The following is a 22,263-nucleotide window of genomic DNA, read 5'->3' on the forward strand; positions in this document are numbered from 1 at the left end:
TTTATCCAAGTGCGAATTTGTTATACATTGCGTATCTTTTGCGGACATTAAAATATTGAAGCACAGATTTTGAGAGGTATAACTTTTCATTCTGTGACGAATAGTTATTTCTTTTTTTATAAACACTAACTGTTAAACTGGTTGATTGAATTAGCATCAAGCAATAAACAGACTGACACGGTGTACAGGGTGAGTTAAGACTTAAGAAGAGTATATATTCTGCGCTAAGAAAATAACTGTTGAAAAAATACGGTTATTAGCGAAAGAGTATCATACGTTGTTTGAAAATATGTTTCGTATCAAATCATTTGGTATCATATAATCATTTAATATGTAGAATCAAACAGAACTACTGGTTGAAATTCGACTAACCTCAATTGGTTAATTACTTTACAAGACAGTTGGCAAGTTCATCTGTCATATTTATGAGAGTACGTTATAAAAAAAGATAGCTTGTGCTTCCGCCAGTATGTAATTTTCCCCTTTTATGTCATAAAGGCAACACCCTGTACACAAAATGGATTACTCTCGTACTTTACAGACTGCGCTGCTCATCCTGTCGGTCCCGTGCAAAGCTCTCCGTGATTTTATTCCACGATGTTGTATACAGTTCAAATTTCATTTCCTGATAATTTTCATGTATCAAACTTTAACACATCTTTTACAATAACCACTTTTTATTAACGTACCTTTTTCTTACAGAAATATGTACAGGGTATCTGATATAGATACGTCTTTTCGCCAAAATTATAAGCAAGGTTTTTCACAGCGTATTTCAAAGGCAAGAGTTAGAAGAAACCGTTAAAAAAAAACAGTCTCAGAAAGCCGTGATTTGAGATACTTTTACTTATTTCTTCAAATTGAGATTTTCGATACACTAAAATATATTATCACGAAATCAGAATTCGTCACATAAAACGCAAAACAACAATGATAACAATAACAACAACAATGTGACACACGAATGTTTCAATAAAGAAGGATGAAAATAAATGAATTGAACTGAATTGAGATTGAATTGAATTCAATGCCTTTTTGGGTTATGGCAGGGAATGATGGACTTATGACTCATTTAGAAACAGCGGCACACATATTCAAAGCAATCGACGCTTGTACTTATCCCGCGAAATCAATTTTCACAAGACGTTATTAGTACTCGCAGTCTCAATTGGTCATGAAATTAGAGGCGCCTCCGTGCTCGATAACTAACGGCATGGCGAGATCCCCGATTGTTGGCAGCATTTGATATTTCCCATATACAGAACACTTCCTTGTCACATCAAAGCGTTTATTTTACTATTCGATCTTACTGATCGTCCGCAGTCCTCACCGGTATGCTGTCCGAGCCACACGTACCGACTTGTAGGTCTTCTACATAAATGATCCACCGTTCTCGCCAACCTACGTTTTGTGAATTTCGTGCTTTGTTTCATGCATCATCGTTTCAATTCCTTTTCTAAAACACAATTTAGTCAAAATGGAAACGATTCGGGTTGTAGTTTGTATCGCTGTACTGTTACAGCTCGGTGCTCAGTTCTCCTCTGCTATCAACGCAAATTTTAATGAGATCTATGACGGAACCGTTTCGTCTGCTTCGGTCGTGGAGTACAAGTTTACACAAAATGTCTCAGAGGTAAGATCTATCTTGTCACTTGGCCCTTACGGTATAATGCAAGGAAAGGCTGCTTCTCTATTTTCTAATACGTTTCTTTGTTAATTGATTTCCATGAAACTCTCATTTTGCGCAAACAATATTAAGCTATGTAAGATTCCATACACTCAATTTGTCGTACGCTATCTCTCTTACTGTCAAAGAACATTTACTTGTTGATAGAGATGACAAAAGTCAGATACATCAAGGTCCGTGCACATTCCTCAAAACACAAAACTTGAAATTACACATTTTATGCCCGAAGTAGTTTCCTAAGAGCAGAGGACCATGAATTTTGATCGAAGGAATGGTTGGAGTTGTGACAAGACAACCAAAGTTCCTCCCTACCTGATGCTGATGAGACCATCCTGCTCGATTGTTGATGCTTTACCCCGTTCCTTTACGGGAAGCTGGTATTACCAGGTTTCCGTGGCGGTAGCTAATATACGGGAACCCGGTATACGAGGTTGCCAAAATGTAAACAAGACTGCATGCATTAGACGAAATGGGAGTAGACTAACTGACTATTAGACCTATTGAAATGCAGACAAATCGGGCAGTGGACCAAGTGGTGATTAGCCGAAATGTCCATGGACTAATGATAAATAGACTAAATGAAATTTAGACTAATTGACAATAGACCAAATGTGACCCTGCACCACAAAACAAACAAAAAGTCGCCAGACATGAATTTTTAGTTAAGACCATATATTCTGAAAGAGCAGACTTGAAGCTTTAAAATGATGTATAACTCAAATCAAATGGACTTTGCTAACCAATCTGAATAATATTGGAAAGAAAGCACAAACTCAGGAAAAGTGTGAACTGAGAAAAGAGGCTCCAAGCTCTTAATTTTTTACCAAACCGTGCTGGCTGTGCGATGAATGGGACACACAAAAAAAAGTAAATCACCAGAGTAACAACAATGAAGGAATTATCAAATTAAAATGAAATTAGGCATGCATCATTAACACATTCTGGCCATAATTAATACCAACTTTCAAAGCAGTAGCACTATCTTTTTGAAAGTTATGAGAGTTGAAAGTGACCAGTGTACAAGGTTTTTCAGAAGTGAAAAAGGGACTCTAAAGACACACCTAATTACACTATTCTACCAAAAATGATCGAGATAAACTGCTAAAAAACACACTTTCCCGCCCGTTTTATGATACCAAATTTTAGCACAATGTAAAAGAAGATCTGTTCTTTCAGAAAATATGAAAAAGTCAAGATCGGCTTGGTTGACCCATTTTACTTATTTTCAGTCCTCACCTAAAATCAGTGTGTGCGACTTTATGTTCGTTTTGTGGTGCACGGTCACAAATGATATTAGACGAAGTGGGAAAATATCTAAGAAGACGAAATGACAGTTAGACCACCTGTTTATTAAACGAAATTATAATTAGACAAATTAGGTATTAGACCAAGTAAGGATTATACCAAACGGGCATTAGACGAAATTGATAGTAAAGTAATTATGTAAAGTATTGTTTTATTTACTATTATTTTGGTCACCGGTTCCAAGTTTCCGCTTTTGGTTATTCCGCATTTCTTGTTGTTGTTAATTAGTAATTAGTATATTGGTTAGGTGTTAAGTTGAGTTCTCTGAGTATATTTCTATCGTCTTTTTGTCAGGTTATTTCTATTACTGCAGTTATTTTAATGTATGGTATTAATATGTCGACTGTATAAGTCATTTTTTGTATTTTTTTTCTTTTGCTACTGAAATAATTTGAATGAATTATATTAATTTTTCGAGTGTAAGTCACTTTTTTACAATGATTTCATACCCAAGTCGTACAAGTTTTAATGTTTATTTGTCGCTGTTGTTTTTTTATATGAATTTATATCTATGTCAAGCGGACCCGTTTGAAAATCAGCTGTGCTGAAAGGGGCTTCCCACCTTATACTGCTGGAAATAAATAAATAAATAAATAAATAAATAAATAGTAGACCAAATAAGTGTAGCCACGTAGTGGTGTTAGACGAATTGGGAAGTAGACCATAGATAATAGACCAAGTGGCAATAAACCAGTTTGTTTACCAGTCTATACATGATATTGTTGAAGTAAATGATCTCCACATTTCCCGGCAAAACATTTGCAAATATCCCTGGGTTATTTTTGCACATTTCCTGTTGATGTAATTTCCACAATCCGGAAAGGCGTTTGCACATTATTTCCACCATCGTTTACACATTTCCCGGCTCTACAGACCGTGCATCACAAAAACAAACACAAAGTCGCATACCCTGAGATTATGTGAGTATTCACTTTAGGTGAACAGAACAGCCTAGTCAATCTTGAGGGATTTTTTTTTAATTATTATTTTCTAGAAGAGCAATTATTCTTCTACAATATACAAAGTTTGGGATCACAAAACAAATGGGATATTGTATTGTTAGCATTTTTCCAGAAGACTTTTGTAGAATAATGTGGCCAAGGTTTCGTTTCATCATCCGAGAGGTATGATAGATTTTTGAAATTTCTGATAACTCTGGCCCACTTATAATCGTATTTCTTTTTTGTGGTTATTATCGTAATTTTCAGTCAATAACTTTCAGTTATGAAAAAAAAATCCAAATTTCTTTTTATGGAAGAGACTTATAACTGACTTGTAGTTATAATTTTTCGCCGTGATTTATTATTGGTGCAGTGAAAGTAACAAATCTTTCTGGCACTGTGTGCTTATAGACAGCACCTTTACAAAACATACAAAAGAAAACAAGCGTTCAACAAGAGGTTGTTTACCACGAAGGCGCTATAGATCTCTTGCGCTGCAACGCTGAGACCGCTGTTTGCAACAGAAAACGTCAAAATTTAAATCATGCAGCATGTGTAGGACCTCTTTAAATCTGTCTGATAATAATAGAGTATGCACATTGCATAATGAGCATTATCTGACACAGAGGATTTATGCAGTGAGACTGAAGGTAATAAACAGCATGCATTATCTACTAAGTCTAATGCCATGTTTGGTGTTATACTTTTCATACAACTGCTTACGAAATTTTGTTATTATAATACTATTATGAATTTTTACTCCGGTTTCTTAACACGCATTCACTAACATCACCCCTTGATTTGATAATAACCAGCCATAGACATGAGAACATCATACTCGTTTTGAAAGAACGTTTTAAGTCAAATCACTTGATATCATTTTAGTATGACATGTGTTCACAATTTAATGGAGGGGAAGGATGCATTGTTTTTGAGAAGTCGTCATTTAGGATAGAAAGTGCACTGGGTTTCATTAATGGTCATGTGACAGTGACCATGAGACGCCATGAGCGATGTTTAACAAACATCAGCTGCCCTTGTTGGGAAACAGGTATGTAAACCTTGGATTACCTACTAACGGGTAATGAGCCTCGACATTAACAACGGACGTCTAGGCCATCAAAGGTCAAGTGAGTTTGTGTGTTTGTGTGTGTGTCTGTGATTCCGACTCATTAAGTGCAACACTGTTTGTTTTGATATCCGTGGCATTGCCGATTTTCTAAGGGATTTTTTAAAACCAAATCCCTCGTTTTCCTAGTGTTGTTTCTCAAACATTAAGTGGGCATAACGATACTTTGGCACAAACTAATTTTTGCACTCTCTTAAACGAGTACTGAATGTAAAAGGGAAATAGTGTACCGAATGATTTGTTATTTTTTCTCACATCTATTATTCGTTTTTTGTTCATTCTTTATTTTCAGATGAGTGATAATTTTCTTGAAGCAAAGAAATATATACAAGACTTTAATGAGGAGAAAAAAAATATATCATTAATGTGTTTTTTGACAGAGATACATAGTTATATCATTATATGTCATGGCTCTAGGAGCTCTATCTTTTTTCTGCCCAGTAAGAAGAGTAGGGCCTATATTGCTCTGTTGCACGCACTTCATAATATATATATATATATATATATATATATATATATATATATATATAATATACTTATATATAGTATAGAAGGGGAGAGAGAGAGAGAGAGAGAGAGAGAGAGAGAGTGCGAGAAGGGGTCCCGACCGTGTACAGAACCAGTGTAGCTCCTTCAGTATTTATTCAGTGCGAGAAGATAAGAGCACTCGTGGACATAGCTAGTGATCAACGTAGTGATTTATTTTTTATTTTGGTCTGTTTAAGACATTCATCAGTGCTGTGAAATGATACACAAAATGACTCACTCGTATGGCTGCACTCGTAACAGTATAAATCTGACTGACATGACCATGACCACTTCATCAATAAATGCATAGTTATATAACCAGTTACAATAATAACGGGTGTGTTGCGACACGGATTGTCGCCCCCGTCACGGATTGTCGCCTGGCGACAATCCGTGACGAGGGCTGGCGGCACGGATTGTCGCCCACCCTCGAAGCACATTTTGCTGGGTAATATCGTTCTGGACATAATCATTGAAATACTAACACATAACTTACATGGCTACATCCATGCAAACATGCCATGTAAAAAGTCATGGTGAGGTTTCAAGGAAGTGTGTATGTGCGCGTGCACATGATAATTTAGTGTCCGTTTGTGTGTCTGTATGTGTGTGTGTGTGTGTGTGTGTGTGTGATGGAAGAATGTGTTTATTATGTCAGTTTTTTGCGTATGTGTTTTTTAGCTGCGCGTGGGGAGGGATACCTAGTAAGCTGTTGCTGGCATAAACATTGAAATTGATTTCATCAGCAGCTTCGAATTTGATGAGTTTGTTTGGCAGATTTGTGTATGAATTCGGAGTGGAGCTTGCGTGCGGGCGGATGCTGCTTTTCTGCATACGGTCCATTATGTCTTATTTATCAACATTTGGAAATCGTTTCATCAGGAGGGAATGTGGTATCGGTTCGGGTGTGCGTCGGTATGTGGGAAGGGGGTTACATTTCGTTATTGCCAAAGTTTGTTATTCTGAAGGCTCATTCGTCCGAAGGCTCATTTGTCCGAAGGCTCATTATTCTTCCAAAGGTTCGTTATTCCGAATTTCACTTTTGGATCAACGAACCTCTAGGTATAGGGAATTGTGTTTTTCGGATAAATGAAGCCTCGGAACAAACGAAACTTCGGAATAACGAACCTTCGTGTGTGTGTGTGTGTGTGTGTGTGTGTGTATGTATGTATTTGGGTTGGGAATGTGGGTGTGGGATGGTTTAGGTTTTGTTTAATCAGGGGTTAGTGGGTTGGGGATTGGATTTGAAGAATGATAGTTATGAATGGTATGACAGATGTTGGTAGGATTTAATATTTAGGATAGATGTAGGCCCTAGATTTGTTTCGGTTGGGGAGGGGAGGGGGTGGTCGGGTTTTTTTATGACTGATTTCATTCTAGATTTGTGTAATGTATTCGTGTTTTTTTTTATGTATATGCCCTTGTAAGTAAGATGGTGTTACATGATCCAAACCAATATATTCAAGGAATATAGGTTTGGTAGGGCCCTACATGTCAAAACTTTCTCGTGAAGAAATTATTAGTAGGGTTGGTCTATAATCGAGTTATCTATGTTGAAGTGAGATTATTTGTGGTATAAATTGACAAATGGATTTGTTTGTGTCTCGAATTGCCATTTGTAATTTTTGTTTTCATGTTACACCCAGAATGGGTCGATTTATGAATGATTTGAATGAAATCAATAAATATCAAGGAAAAAAGTGTTGAGTTGGTTTATTTGCATTATGAGGATTTGTTTGAGTGTTTGTTGGTGTTTGTTTGTATTACGTATGTATTAGCGGTGTGCAATGGCAGTTCGTTTGTGCTAAAATCAGCTAACGATTGACAAATTTTTTACGGCGTGTGGAAATTATTCGCTCATGCATAAAGCATGCCAAACCTATTCTGGGACAAAGAATAGTGGTATGGACGTTCTAGTTTATAAGACTGATGGAAGAAAATGACTGCATTGAATAATGAACAAAAACAAATAACATTTGGGGAGGGTACCTCCCTCGTATGTATTTTCTCTCGGTCTCTCTCTCGCCTAGCTCGCCTCACCGCTGATATTGGTTGACACACCCATATTATTTTTAGATCAACGCTGGTGTGAATTGTTTAAACACGTGCTCATACACTCTGAAGGCGTTTGTATTGCCACAGTAGCGCCACTATATTCCACATACACACGTAAGCATACACAGGGCCGGCGCACTGTTTTCAAAAGTGTGGGGGCCCACTTCCGGGTTTCTTCAGCTAACAAGTAAAAAAAAAAAAAAAAAATGTCCTCAGCTCATCTCTCCCCGTCCACTTCCGGGTTTCTTCAGCTGACAAGCAAAAAATAAAAAATAAAAAAAAAGGTCCTCAGCTCATTCTCTCCCATCCTATTTTAGTGCCTCTTACATACTTCCGGGTTGAAAAAAGTGTAGGGGCCCAAAGTGATGACACCTTATGTATTCCTTTGTATGGTGCACTGAGTGTGGGGGCCCGAGCCCCCACGGCCCCCACGGCTGCGCCGCCCCTGATACAGGCACACGTATACACACAGACAAACAAACTACTACCACTATACAACCACCATACATGCACAGTTTCTACATATTGTATTATTATACTCCAAACACACACACATGTACACACAAACACACACACACAACAAAGGCGACAATCCGTGCCGCCAGCGCCCGTCACGGATTGTCGCCCCGAGCAGGAGGCGACAATCCGTGTAGGGGCGACAATCCGTGTCGCAACATCGTGCATTTCATAAAAATGAAATCCTATCAAACTGAGTATTCCCGTGTTATTGGTTATGGTGTACAACAATAACGCCAATTTTATATCCTCGTGTTGTGTGCTGTATAACATAAGACTATGATGATATAACACTAAACATGTTCATGTTGTCGCCAATGATATAAAACATAGATTATTTGGCAGCAGTGCAAAACCGGACGTTGTGGTATTATACGTGTAAATGGCTATCCATAACGCAGTACAACAGCCATGCGTCGTCTTCTGGCCACCGTGTAATTGTGACATAAATAATACTAATGACATAACAAAATCATTCGTTCACGTATTATAAACCACTTACGTAATTATCATTGTAACTTGTCATATAATTACGAATGTATTGATGACATGGTCATGGTCATCATGTTAGTCAGATTTATACTGTTACGAGTGCAGCCATACGAGTGAGTCATTTTGTGTATCATTTCACAGCACTGATGAAGGTCTTAAACAGACCGAAAGCTCGGTAATAAATCACTACGTTGATCACTAGCTATGTCCACGAGTGCTCTTATCGTCTCGCACTATTATATACATCGTTTACAATGTGAGTTTAGAATCATGGTCCTTGGTCATTGCATGTCGGAAAGCACATCAAAGTGTCATGGAGAGCGTCAACAAAGTGGCATGTTAAAGACAATATTATAAATGTGTCTTGATCATCCCTTTCGTTTTCTTGTATGACCTCATGAATATAATGAGTTTGTGTGTATGCATATTCATGACAGATGGATGACTGACAGTAATTCATAACCATTGATAAACTATTGACCTTCAATTGCCTCAGTGTAAGATTGCTTTAAAGAGACAACATCATGATTGAACGTTTACTTATTTTAGTAGAGCGGTTAAGCCCTCAAAATCACGAGAATTGTGCAAAATTTGACTAAAGTATGAAACTTTCACCAGTGTTAGTACATACCATAAGATTCATTTTAAGATCGGGAGGTAAGTCTGATTTGACCTCTGATGACCTCCAGAGGTCAATGAACTTTAAATATCAGAATATTGATGTTTGGAGGCATTTGTGAATGACAGGCTTAGATCTTGGTTACGCTGCACTAAATATGCATTTGTACTACAAATCTTCTGATTCCACAGGGCATTGACAGGTTTCTACCTTTGACCTCTGATGACCTTTAGAGGTCAATGACCTTAAAATACCATAATATTGATCTGTGATGTTATTAGTTAATGATAAACATGGTTAAGATGTGCAAAACAAGCATATCTGTTTTGCGATGAAACTGTCTTCATATTCCAAAGAGCAAAGACAGGTTTCTAACTCTGACCTCTGGTGACCTTTTAGAGGTCAATGACCTCAAAATATCATAATATTGATCTGTAGTGTCATTAGTTAATGATAAACACGGTTAAGATGTACAAAACAAGCATATACCTGTTTTACAAGAAATTGTCTTCATATTCCAAAAAGCACAGATAAGGCTCTACCTCTGACCTCTGGTGACCTTTAGAGGATGTACAAAACAAACACAATTGTAGCCCAGATGGCTACTAGCACGTGTTTATAATAAAGAATAAAATATAATAGAATAGAATAGAATAGGATAGAGAGTAAAGGAAAACAACACTGCAGTCCTTTTCCTAGCCTTTTTTACACTTGTGTTTCTTAACCCGGACTTTCTCTGACCCAGGACTATCGTTAGTCCCGTATCAATTGTTTCAGCTTTTTACACTGGCCAATCAGTCCCGTACTATCTCTTGTCCGGGGCGAAGGAGAAAACTGACCTTTTTACACTCGTATTTCTTAGCCCCGGACTTTCCAAACCACATTAATATTCATGATTACGCTGTGCACTGTACACGTACACGCACGCACCGGCAGCACTTGATTACCTCGTTTCTGATTGGTCAGTGGGGGTCGGACTTCGTCTCCGTTGCTTAGCCCCGGATTATTTTTTCGTTCTGTTTACACTCACTTGCTTGGCACCGCAATTGCGGTGCTAACCCTGCTATTTTGCAGGGCCAGATAGTACGGGATTATCGGTGGGGCTAGCCCACTTTGGCAAAAACGAGTGTAAACAGTGGGCTAAGGATAGTCCCGTACAAGCGGTGGGGCTAAGCCCCCCCCCCCCCCCTTAGCCCCACCTTTGGTACGGGACTAAGCAAAAATTTACAAGTGTAAAAAGCCCTTATGAAACCGTTTATGTTCCTTCCAGCTATTTCCTTTCTTTTGTGTGTGTGTGTCAAAACCACCTCTTCCAAGAAAAGTCTATGGTCATAGGAATTTATGAGTTTGATGTTGGCTACTTTCCCCGCTAGTGGTCAGCACTCTCCATCCCCAAAGCCCCGCGCCAAATTACGGGGAATGACGTGATGACTTGTTTTTGCCCTCTGATCCCCAAACATAAATGACCCTCTGAGCTGGAAGGTGGCCCTCCTGCCAGAATTTATCCCTCTATTTTAGCATTTATTGTTTAGTGGAGTGGGTCAAACAGGAACTCCAAAGACAAATTCAGGGATAATGACCCAGAACAACGATGACGTTGGTTGCCATAAGGACACTAATATTCATTTGGTTTATCATTTTGATATCCAAGAAACAATAAAGTCTTTACCAGTGGTTACAGAGAACAAGTGAATGAAGAAACTAAAAGACAGTGGGCGAGTTAATCAGAAATTGAGATGAATCATAGAAAATTGAGTTTTCACAGAAACGAATAGGAGGAGCAAATTGAACATTTGACCGGTAAGAAATTAATTTCCAGTGAACGCCACACCCCAATGTAAGATTGAGCCAATGAAATGCTTTTGGGAAAGGAAGTTTGTTAGTAAATTAGTTATAAAAAAACATGTCTCAGCCGAGAAATCAGTTAGAGTGGCAAGCACAGTGGGAGCGGCTTCACACTATGTAGTGAAGCAAAGGCTGCAGAGTATTTTGGAATTTTGAGGAACTTTGAGAATAGTTGGAGACCACAGAGATAAAGTCAGGAGTTCCCCTTTCTTGGTACATCATGCCCCCCCCCCCTCCAAGTCCACCAACTAATCTTTATCGACGCCGAATGCACCATCGACCTACGCTGTGAATGTGATGAGGATCTGACTGTCATGACTGAACCGGCGAGCAGCAGGACATTAGGAAAAACTAGGAGTCACGATAGCACAAAACTTTGGTTTACGCCAATTTGGAGTGCAATTACAAACTCCAAATAGTCAACTGGTGTCATCGGAGATGTTGAAGCGCCCTGTCAGACTGATACAAAGTGGAGAGTGATGGTGACGAAGAGAATAGGCCTACTGACAGCGTGACGGCAGACCGCTCAACGGACGGCCCATGCAGTCACACTGACGAGATCGACAATGACATGCAGACGAGGACCTCATTCGTCGACCGAGAGTAATCATTTAAGAGGAATGACTTTAATTTACGTTTGAAGATATTTCAAGAGATGTAGTAGTCTGACATGTTAAGGGGCAAATCATTCTACTCTTTGCAGTCTTGTGAACATCCGCTTGTATATTTAGCGAAAACTGTTCGAGTACGTGGACAGTGATGAGTAGGCCCCTATAAGTCACTCTGTCGAGTAAATTATATATGAACCAAATGGCTTCTTTTGAACATGTATTGTGTTGAAAAGTTCTTGGTAATTCTTTTCTAGGCAAAATGTGTACATGAAAATTCCGATGTTAAAATGCATGTGATGGGAAATGTAAACAGTATGTGCGAATGCCTCCATTATGTTTCCTGCTATACTTGTTTGTTAGTGGGGAAAAGAAAAGAAAAGAGAAGTCTCGCTCTACCACGACTACATACTACAATGCCTACGGATATCTTTGTGTCACATTGTTAGTGGGGAAAAGAAAAGAAAAGAGAAGTCTCGCTCTACCACGTCTACATACCACAACGCCTACGGATATCTTTGTTTCACATTGTTAGTGGGGAAAAGAAAAGAAAAGAGAAGTCTCGCTTCATGAGAGATGTTCAGATCCCGCTCGACACCACAACGTCTACGGATGTCTAGGCTGAAGGTGGGTTTGAATGTCTTATAGGGCCGATAGAGCACTAACAGTAAGTGCAGATTCATTGGTACGCTAAAATGCATGTGATGGGAAATGTAAACAGTATGTGCGAATACCTCTATTATGTTTCCTGCTAAACTTGTTTTGTTAGTGGGGAAAAGAAAAGAAAAGAGAAGTCTCGCTCTACCACGACTACATACTACAATGCCTACGGATATCTTTGTTTCACATTGTTAGTGGGGAAAAGAAAAGACAAGAGAAGTCTCGCTTCATGAGAGATGTTCAGATCCCGCTCGACACCACAACGTCTACGGATGTCTAGGCTGAAGGTGGGTTTGAGTGTCTTATAGGGCCGATAGAGCTCTAACAGTAAGTGCAGATTAATTGGCACGCTAAAATGCATGTGATGGGAAATGTAAACAGTATGTGCGAATACCTCTATTATGTTTCCTGCTATTGAAAACTTGTTTGTTAGTGGGGAAAAGAAAAGAAAAGAGAAGTCTCGCTCTACCACGACTACATACTACAATGCCTACGGATATCTTTGTTTCACATTGTTAGTGGGGAAAAGAAAAGAAAAGAGAAGTCTCGCTTCATGGGAGATGTTCAGATCCCGCTCGACACCACAACGTCTACGGATGTCTAGGCTGAAGGTGGGTTTGAATGTCTTATAGGGCCGATAGAGCACTAACAGTAAGTGCAGATTAATTGGCACGCTATCTTTTGAAGAGAAACAATACTTTGTTTCACACAAAATGAAAAAGCAGAAAAAACAACTGATAATCATCCGCTCATGTAAAAGCAAGCAGAAGTTTTTCAAAACATTTCAAGAGGCATATTTGTGAGTTACAGTCTGTTAAACATGCCAATATACTCTGAAAAACAAATTGAAGGCCACCTTCAATAGGCCACCTGCAATACAGCCTCGCATTTTCGGAACAGGAACTGATTCCACGTAAAATACATAAACATGTATTTTGATTTTTCCATGCATTTTTCCCATATCATTACACACGTATACTTGATATGGTGTTCAGCTCACTGTGTGCAGACTGAGCACGACCTGATAATTCAGAACCTCTGCCTGAGAAAGGAGTGTAGAATATCCCGCGATTCAAAAAGAACCTTTCTTATCAGCTCGTGCATCCTGTACTCTATGTGCAATGCACTCATCATAGAGACAAAAGCTTGCCTTCACCCAAACTGTTTAGATATTGCCATTGGAAGACTCTGATGATCGCATACAGTGGCTGTGGACCTATAAGAACGCTGGTCTGACTACAGGATGTCTATCCAGTTTAGTCGTGGAGGAGATCTGTGTGCCGATCGCGTGCTTCACTGAAGACGCAGATGCTGCCCTGTCTTAAAAGAGATCGAGGGTATAGATCTAGACCAATTTCAGCAGGTTACACTGAATCACCACTTGCTGGCAGAGAGTCTTAACCGGATCATGCAGGTGATATTACCCGCTGCCAGCGTACCCTGATTCACACATATGATGCAAACCGGATGGCGGCATATTGGAAACAACCAATATTTGGGCATGGGGGCACAACTCTTGGCCAGGCCCCAATGTGTTAAGGAGTATCGAGCATAAAGAAGACAATTAGAGTAAATGTGACCCTGCACCTCAAAACAAACAAAAAGTCGCCAGACATGAATTTTTAGTTAAGACCATATTCTGAAAGAGCAGACTTTAAGCTTTGAAATGATGTATAACTCAAATCAAATGGACTCTCCTAACCTATCTAAATATTGGAAAGAAAGCACAAACTCAGGAAAAGTGGGAACCGAGAAAAGAGGCTCTGAAGTACAATGTCTATTCAAGCGCTTAATCTTTACCAAACCGTGCTGGCTGTGCGATGAATGGAACAAAAAACAGGAAGTTAACCACGAGAGTAACAACAATGAAGGGATTATCAGATTAAACTGAAATTAAGTGTGCCTCGTTAAGACATTCTGTCCATAATTAATGCCAACTTTCAAAGCAGTACCATTATCCTTTCAAAAGTTATTAGAGTTGGAAGTGAAGAGTGTGGACAAGGTTTTTCAGAAATGAAAAAGGGATTCTAAAGACACACCTTATCACACTATTCTACCACAAATGTTTGAGATAAACTGCTAAAAAACACACTTTCCTGCCCGTTTTATGATACCAAATTTTAGCATAATGTAAAAGAAGACCCGCTCTTTCAGAAAATATGAAAAAGTCAAGTTCGGCTAGGTTGACCCATTTCACTTATTTTCAGTCCTCACGCAAAATTAGTGTGTGCGACTTTATGTTCGTTTTGAGGTGCACAGTCACAAATAGTAGTTCCACTCCTATTTGGAATTGAGGTTCCTAAACAGGTCATTGAAAAAATGCCCAAAATTGCCTGACGTAATGACCCAAACTTAATTGGATGACAATAGCAAGTTGCAAGACACAGGGTTGCTTCATGTGGAATGCATGTTATGCCTCACAGTATGTCGCCTTCCAAATGGTCCATGACGTCACTGTATGCTCCTGGACCATGAGTCATTCACCGGAACCATACAGCCCACGAGCTTGACACTGACCAACACAGGCCCGCCAGCTGGAAACTAGGTAGCATTGCCCATGAGCTTGACACTTAGGCAAACCAGGCCCATACGAATCCGACACATGGAGGGGGGGGGGGGGGAGGGGGAGGTCCACAAGACCTACACTAAATAGATTAAGCTTTCTGATGTAATACATATATTAATCTCGTGGGCTTTGTTTTCCTCGAGTGTCGAGCTCGCGGACCGCACAGCTTGTGGGCCTATTATATTTGATGCCGAGCTCATTGACCTTGTTTATCTAGTGTTTAGGTCACGGGATGTATGACTCGTGGGCTGCGTAACTCATGGGCTGTACGAGTCGGGTTGTTTGACTCGTGACGTACATCGCTGATGAGGTGGGCCTGTTGTTTTCTGGTTAGCATCTGTCACCCTTTCATCCAGTTCAAGGGACTTTGCCATATGCCTGTTCACAAACTATTAAGCATCAACCCAAAATATGGTACTCCTCTCCCCACCATCCATGTTTAAGCGTACAAATTTTGTCCAGTGCAAATTGGATAATGTTGCATATAATTTCATGCAAGCTATAGTCTGCATAACTTACCCAAACAAATATTATATTTGAGGTCACTGCCATCACTGAAGACACGTAAGCTTCATTTCTGAAATAATTGACCGCTCACATTCCTCAGACCTGTTACTATGAACCAATGCTTTAAAGTGGAATGTGCATACATACTTTGATTATAACGTCAAGGCGTGATTTGTACATGATTAAACATTTAGGATTAAACCAATGAAGCCAAACATCAATATTTGCAATCCTACACAAATTTTTAGTGATATTCTAAAAGTCTGACCTCACATTGTCCTTAGAGGTCAAAGTTGGATATACTCAGGGTAATGACCAATGTTCTGTGGAATGAGAAGACACTTCTTATACAATGGAGTATATGCTAATAGCATAATGCATGATTGCACACCAGGTAAACAGTTAACCATTGAATATACATCAAATATCAATATTTTGATATTTTGAGGTCATTGACCTGTCACAGTCCTCAGAAAGGCAGAGACGCGTAAATAATATCCCTTGATCTGAGGAATAGGAAAAAGATTCAGTTGTAACACAAATTAATTTTTAGGACAGCGTTATGTTTATCATCAACCAATTGCACCAAATATCAAAATTCTGATAATTTGAGGTCAATAATTGACCTCTGGAGGTCATTAGAGGTCAAAGGTAGAAACCTGTCAAGGATCTATGGAACATGAAGACAATTCCAATGTAACAAACATGAGTTTTTAGTACATCATTACCATATTCAACATTAATCAATGACGCAAAATGTCATTTTCTATCAAATTTTGAGGTCATTGACCTCTGGAGGTCATCAGAGGTCAAAGGTAGAAACCTGTCAAGGTTCTATGGAACATGAAGACAATTTCACTGTAACGAAAATGAGTTTTAGTACATCATTACCATATTTAACATTAATCAATGACGCAAAATATCAATTTTTATCAAATTTTGAGGTCATTGACCTTTGGAGGTCATCAGAGGTCAATTCAGACTTACCTCCCGATCTTAAAATGAATCTCGTAACATGTACTAACACTTGTGAAAGTTTCATGCTTTAGTCAAATTTTGCACAATTTTTCGGCTTATCTGCTCTACTATTTGCGGCAAAGTTATTTAAATACAGTTTAGAGCATTATCCACGGTCAATGATTGTCATGCCCTGTGTGACTTTTGTTGGCATTGAAATAATTCCCAAGTACATAATTTTGTGTTGCAAAATTTTTCACTCTATGATGAATGATCTTTGACAAACAACCATTAAATTGATTGATGGAATTAGCATCTAGCAATAAACAGACTAAAACACATTATCAACAGGACGTGTGCACAGGGTGAGTTAAAAAGAATGTCTAAGCTAACAAAGTGACCATTTATTATTGAAAAAAAAAGCAAACCGGCTATTCTTTAAAGGCTTTTATACATGACTTGAAAATGTGTTTTATATCAAACTATTCGGTATTATACAACTCCTTAGTAGTATAAACAAAATAACTGCTTGAAATTCGACCAACATCAGTTGGCACTTTCCAAGACAGTTGCCAGGTTCACCTGTAACATTCTATAAGAGTGTATCATTCCTCACTAAAACTGATATGAATTCGCCTCAACTTTGGATCAATGTCTGGCTCTAAAACATTCCTAAAAAGGAAACAGTTCGTAACTTTTGGGACTAATTCATCCCAAAACGTATGTGGCTGAGATCAGAAATTGTATTGAACAGAGGATTGATCTCAGAGCTTAGTTAAACAGACCCCGGGTATATCAGGTTCCCGTGCATGAGTTGACGGTACGGGAACCTGGTATACCAGGCCCCTGTCTTGTGAAGAGCTGTATGTACTCGTGGTTGCCGGTCTAAACGCTACCTCTGACGCGAGCGACCTTAAGCCCCGTCTTAACAGGTCAGAAAAAATCGGGGTGTTATGTCAATAGCCGGATGATGTTTTCCTCCGGAGGACATCGTTTCTGTAAGACACAACACGGTGGACCTCCTCCGGAGGACCTCCAGAGAAATCTCAACATGTGATCGGTCAGGGTAGCCTCCGGAGGACCGTCGCGCCGGAGGACTGCTAGAGGACCGTTAAGATGGATGAATCTTATCCGGAGGCGTCTTGTGACCAGAGATAAGTCAGGTTACCAGCGCTGCGCCGCACATATCATTTGGAATCATCCTGTGTATTGTATCGACCCTACCAGACGCCGTGCGAAGTACAGCGATCTCTGTACAGCAATAGAGCTTTGTATGTAGTTTCCATGTCACGCATGTTTTTACAGTCATACTCGACCTCTGAGTTTGGTTAGACCAGGGAGGTGGAAGAGACACTTCCACCTCCCTGGTTAGACGGTATCGTAATATACCGTCGCGTTTTGATTGTAAATATTATGGATGTTATATTGTCGAGTTAATGATTTACATTTCTTTATCTTGGTTTTAATGGGTTTGTACGTGAAACAGTAATTCGAACACCTCTTTAAAGAATAAAATAATGCCTCTATCAGTACACACCTGGAAAGTAGTACGCAAATTGCAACTGCAGCTGCAATGATGTGATATACTTCAAGTTTCAACGGGGGGGGGGGGATGTATATTACGTAATGAATTGGTCAGAACAGTGTATTCTCTCCGAAGGTTTTAATAAATTTCAATTCAATTCAAATTTATTTTCACAAACCATTCACATGTAACATAAATCCCTTGTGGGGACAAGTACATTGTTTTGTATTATCAAAAAAAATGAGCTAGGTTGATGTTTACATGGAATGTTGCGTGGGGACCTTGAGAAAGCACAGCTTGTTAAACAAGGTCCCCTCAAAAAAGAAATATTACATGCAGATGAGTGGAAGTGATATACAGTGTATTGCAAAATAAATAAAGGGCTGAGGTGGTACACAAAAAACAAGAAGGAGGTGGGGAAGGAAGAGAAGAGAAGAAATTGAAACGGAGAGAACAGGGACATACAGTTCAAGTAGGAGTAAATACATACATTGGTCATTAAGTTTACATAATATTATTATCAAAAATCAATATAAGATGCAAGGAGGTTAAATTCTTATTAATGATTATTTCAAGAAATCTGGTACAATCAACCATTACTATCGCAACTGATTGACAAAATACCCCACATCAACGTAGAATTTCATGAATCTGAACAATATGACTGGTTCAGTCCCATCAATACTTACACGAGAAGGTAGATTGATGCTGATAAGCTGTATTATACTAAAAACATATAATTACACTGGAAAACATTTAGTGACAGTCTATTTTCTTTTCCATTTCAGAGCATTGGTCCATTCGGAATTCACAGTATTCGAGAGTGTAGTAGTTCTGGTGAGAATAAAATACACTTGTGTCATCAGCAAAAAGAGTGAAGAAAAGGAAATTACTCGATTTCGGGAAATCGGGGTCACCAGGGAGTGACCCCTGAGGTATGCCACATATGATAGACTCTACTCTCTTAAAAAAATCGAGTGAAAATATTCACTCTTGAAGGAGTGAATACAAAAAAAGAGTGAATTTAGAGTGAAATTGGAGTGAATTTTGAGTGAAACTGTTCATTTTCACTCATTTTGGAGTGACCTCAGGGATTACTCGAAGATTTTGGAGTGATCCCTGAGGTCACTCTAAAACGAGTGAAAATGAACAGTTTCACTCAAAATTCACTCCAATTTCACTCTAAATTCACTCTTTTTTTTGCATTCACTCCTTTAAGAGTGAATATTTTCACTCGATTTTTTTGCCATTAACAACGACGAATTGTTTCCTGTTATGCAAATAACTACTGAATCTATCTAATGTCTTGCCTCTTATTCCTTATCGAGACAACTTACATGATAAAATATCATGTTTTCGAGCACTATCTGTTGAAACGGTGTACTCATTGTTCAACCCGTGTTCTGTGGAATCTCAGGAATGTTAGGGCCTACTCGGGTTGATTCTTAACCGGAGGACCGCCGGAAAGCCTCCGGAGGACTCTGTTAATCACACTTTACCGGATGAGAAACGAATGTCGATTTTGGCATACGTTGATATCCGTTAAAGTGCACTTCTTGTCCTTTTTATCCTTTGGATGGACGTTTATCTTCTGGTGATTTCCGTCACGCCGGCCAGAAAGCTTTGTGTATTCACAAAGTGTTGTTTTGTTTTTTCCTTCCTTTTTTTCTCGCCAAAAAAGGATAGCGCGATCTGACCCTTGTCCGAAAGTTGTACGGTTTTTTTTTCTCCTGTATCTGTACTGTACTTTGTTGTTTTCCACGCGTAGAGTCCGTTGGTGCAAGAAATGGAAAGGATGGGACGGATTTGTACAGCCCATCAAACGCACACGCACGGTTCTCTGACGTTTGATGTATGTCCCATGCGTCATCCATTTGTTCCTCCTGCGTTTTGTCCTGTGGGCAATATCCCGGTTCATATTCGTTTCTTATGCGTTTGTGAACGTCCACAATGTCCTGTACACAATCACTCCAGGTGCGCATTGTTCGGCCACTAGGCCATGTGTGAACGTTCCTCTAAAACTGAAACCTTACACTTTGTCCACCGGATTGATGATTAACCCTCTTCAAACACTTTAAATTTTAACTCTAATAACTTTTGAAATGATGTTTCTACTGCTTTGAAAGTTGGTAGTAGTCATGTAACGGATGCCCTTCTGCAGTGTGAAAAAAAATGAATATTTTGTTATCATTACTGCAGTGGTGTATGTTCACCCTGTGCTTTTGGATATCTCAGCCATTTCAAAACCCGTTTTCACCCATAGAATAAACTACGAACACCTCTCAAGATTGTAAGCTATAGTTAAAAATTTTCATTAGTAGTTTTTCATTATCTCACCAAAACAAAAAAATAATAAATCTAGATCCCCCATCTCTAGCAAGAATATACCTCCCTTTAAAGTGGCAAGTTTTGTTTCATATTTCCATTTAATGTTTCTGACTTCCTTACCTAGTCTGAAGCTGCACGAGTATACTTAGAAAGTCCCAATGCCGAGGCTGATTATCCGATTCTAATGGTTGTGAAGCGTCCTCGTAGCATTCTATCCTGGGCGGTGCCTGACGCATCACCAAATCAGTAAGTCTTGAACCACGTTGATATTGTAAATAAAGGTGTGCGTTTGTTTATATCTGTAACCTTATTTTTGTTTATGTCAAACTAGAGAATAAAACCTTAAGGTGTGAAAATACTGAAATTCCCAAGACAACTGTCGTCATTGATCGAAATGCATTCATTTGAATGGGTTGCCCGCCTCTCTATACAATTCCGCTGATGTGCTGTATGCCTATTATTCTTGCATTCATTGAATTCACATGTATTTCAGTTTTATTTCTCTTTACATTGACCAACCATGAGAGTGTCCCAGTGCCTGTATGGGTGCTGCAAGCGTGTAGTGTAAGTTATGTTAAGCAGGTATGGAGCGGATTATACATGTTAACGTGCACCCCACCCCCCCCCCCCCCAAAAAAAAAAAAAAATCACACGCCCTGATTTTACGTGAGGATTAAAAACAGATGAAACGGGTCAAAAGTAGCTGTCCTGGTCAATGTTAAGTTTCTATCACATTCTGAAAGGCCAATTCCTCTACATTACTCTAAAGTTAGGGATCAAATAAATCGAATAGGAAATTTGTATTTTTAAAACTTTTCCTACAACACCATTTTGTAGAAAAGTGTGATTAGGTGTGTCTTAGAGGCCCCTTTTCATTTCGTGAAAACACTTTACACGCTCTTCGCAGTCAATTCTAATAACATTTGAAAGGATGATGCTGCTGCTATGAAAGTTGGCATGAGTCATGAATAGAATGTGTCAATCGAGGTCCTCAATTTCAGTTATATATGATACTCCTTTAATTGTTGTTGCCAAGGAGTTTTGCATCCTGTTTTGTCCCATTCAGTGCATAGAACACTGCTCGATAGGATTAAGGGTTTGAATAAACCGTACACTTCAGCTCCTCATTTCCAGAATGTGTGCTTCAGATGGGTTAGGAGAGTCCATTCGAAATGAGTTCTGAATCATTTTAAAGATTTAAGTCTGATTTTTTTTTTTGGAGAATCTGGCGACTTGTCGATGTTTGTTTGTTTGTTTGTTTGTTTGTTTGTTTTTTGTGCAAGGTCGCATATATTTGTATATAAACTAAAATTGAAGAAGATTCTTTTTGTCAATCCCTCACTGTGAACAGTTATTTTTTCTTCTTTTTCATTTCTTTAGGTTCTCCCCTGAACTCAATGACACATATCACTATATTAGCCACACCCTGTGCCGTGATGACTTTGTGATCAATGGTGCCGTGGAAATTAATATTGTCATCAGTACGTCTTCTGTCGCCAATCTCAGCTTCAGCCTCAATGTCAGCTTAGTCAGATACGTCTTCAAGTAAGCTTATACACTTATCAATCTCTAAATCAATTAAATAAATCCATTTTCTTATATGCTCACTTATACTTTTTCCACAAACTGAAAACTATTTTTCAGCAGTAAGTCGCAGAATATACTGCAATGGTACACTCTTATGAATTGATTGTACCTTGAGTTATGCTGCAATAAACATTATTGCCAAATACGTCTAACAACGATTGAAAGGTTTAATGTTTACGAGTTTTACACGTTGTGTTGATATAACATTGTGATATAACCATATGATGAATCAGTATCTTCAACACACACACACACACACACACACACACACACACACACTAACATACTTGTATTGTGTGGAAATTGGGGATAGTTTTTTTTTTACACCGTCAAATGGGGATATTGCAATGAAAGCCCTGATAATATTTCAGTTATTAAAATGTCAAGTGCTGCTTTCATTTATGAATT

General features: G+C 38.8%; 1 protein-coding gene across 1 annotated transcript in view; it reads left to right on the top strand.

Annotated features, from left to right (window-relative positions):
* Window positions 1-1,477: 1,477 nt before the first annotated feature.
* The window catches only part of LOC139719668 (SID1 transmembrane family member 1-like), a 60,957-nt gene continuing 40,171 nt past the window's right edge, over window positions 1,478-22,263 (top strand). Inside the window, exons 1-3 of the mRNA XM_071631068.1 lie at window positions 1,478-1,633; window positions 20,393-20,514; window positions 21,649-21,813. Of these exons, the coding sequence (XP_071487169.1) occupies window positions 1,478-1,633; window positions 20,393-20,514; window positions 21,649-21,813 (443 nt within the window). The remainder of the gene's footprint in view (window positions 1,634-20,392; window positions 20,515-21,648; window positions 21,814-22,263) is intronic.

The sequence above is a fragment of the Diadema antillarum genome, unplaced genomic scaffold (genome assembly GCF_040938485.1).
Source record: "Diadema antillarum isolate AM-2024a unplaced genomic scaffold, OU_Dant_1.0 scf00000113, whole genome shotgun sequence".
NCBI classification, from domain to species: Eukaryota; Metazoa; Echinodermata; class Echinoidea; order Diadematoida; family Diadematidae; genus Diadema; species Diadema antillarum.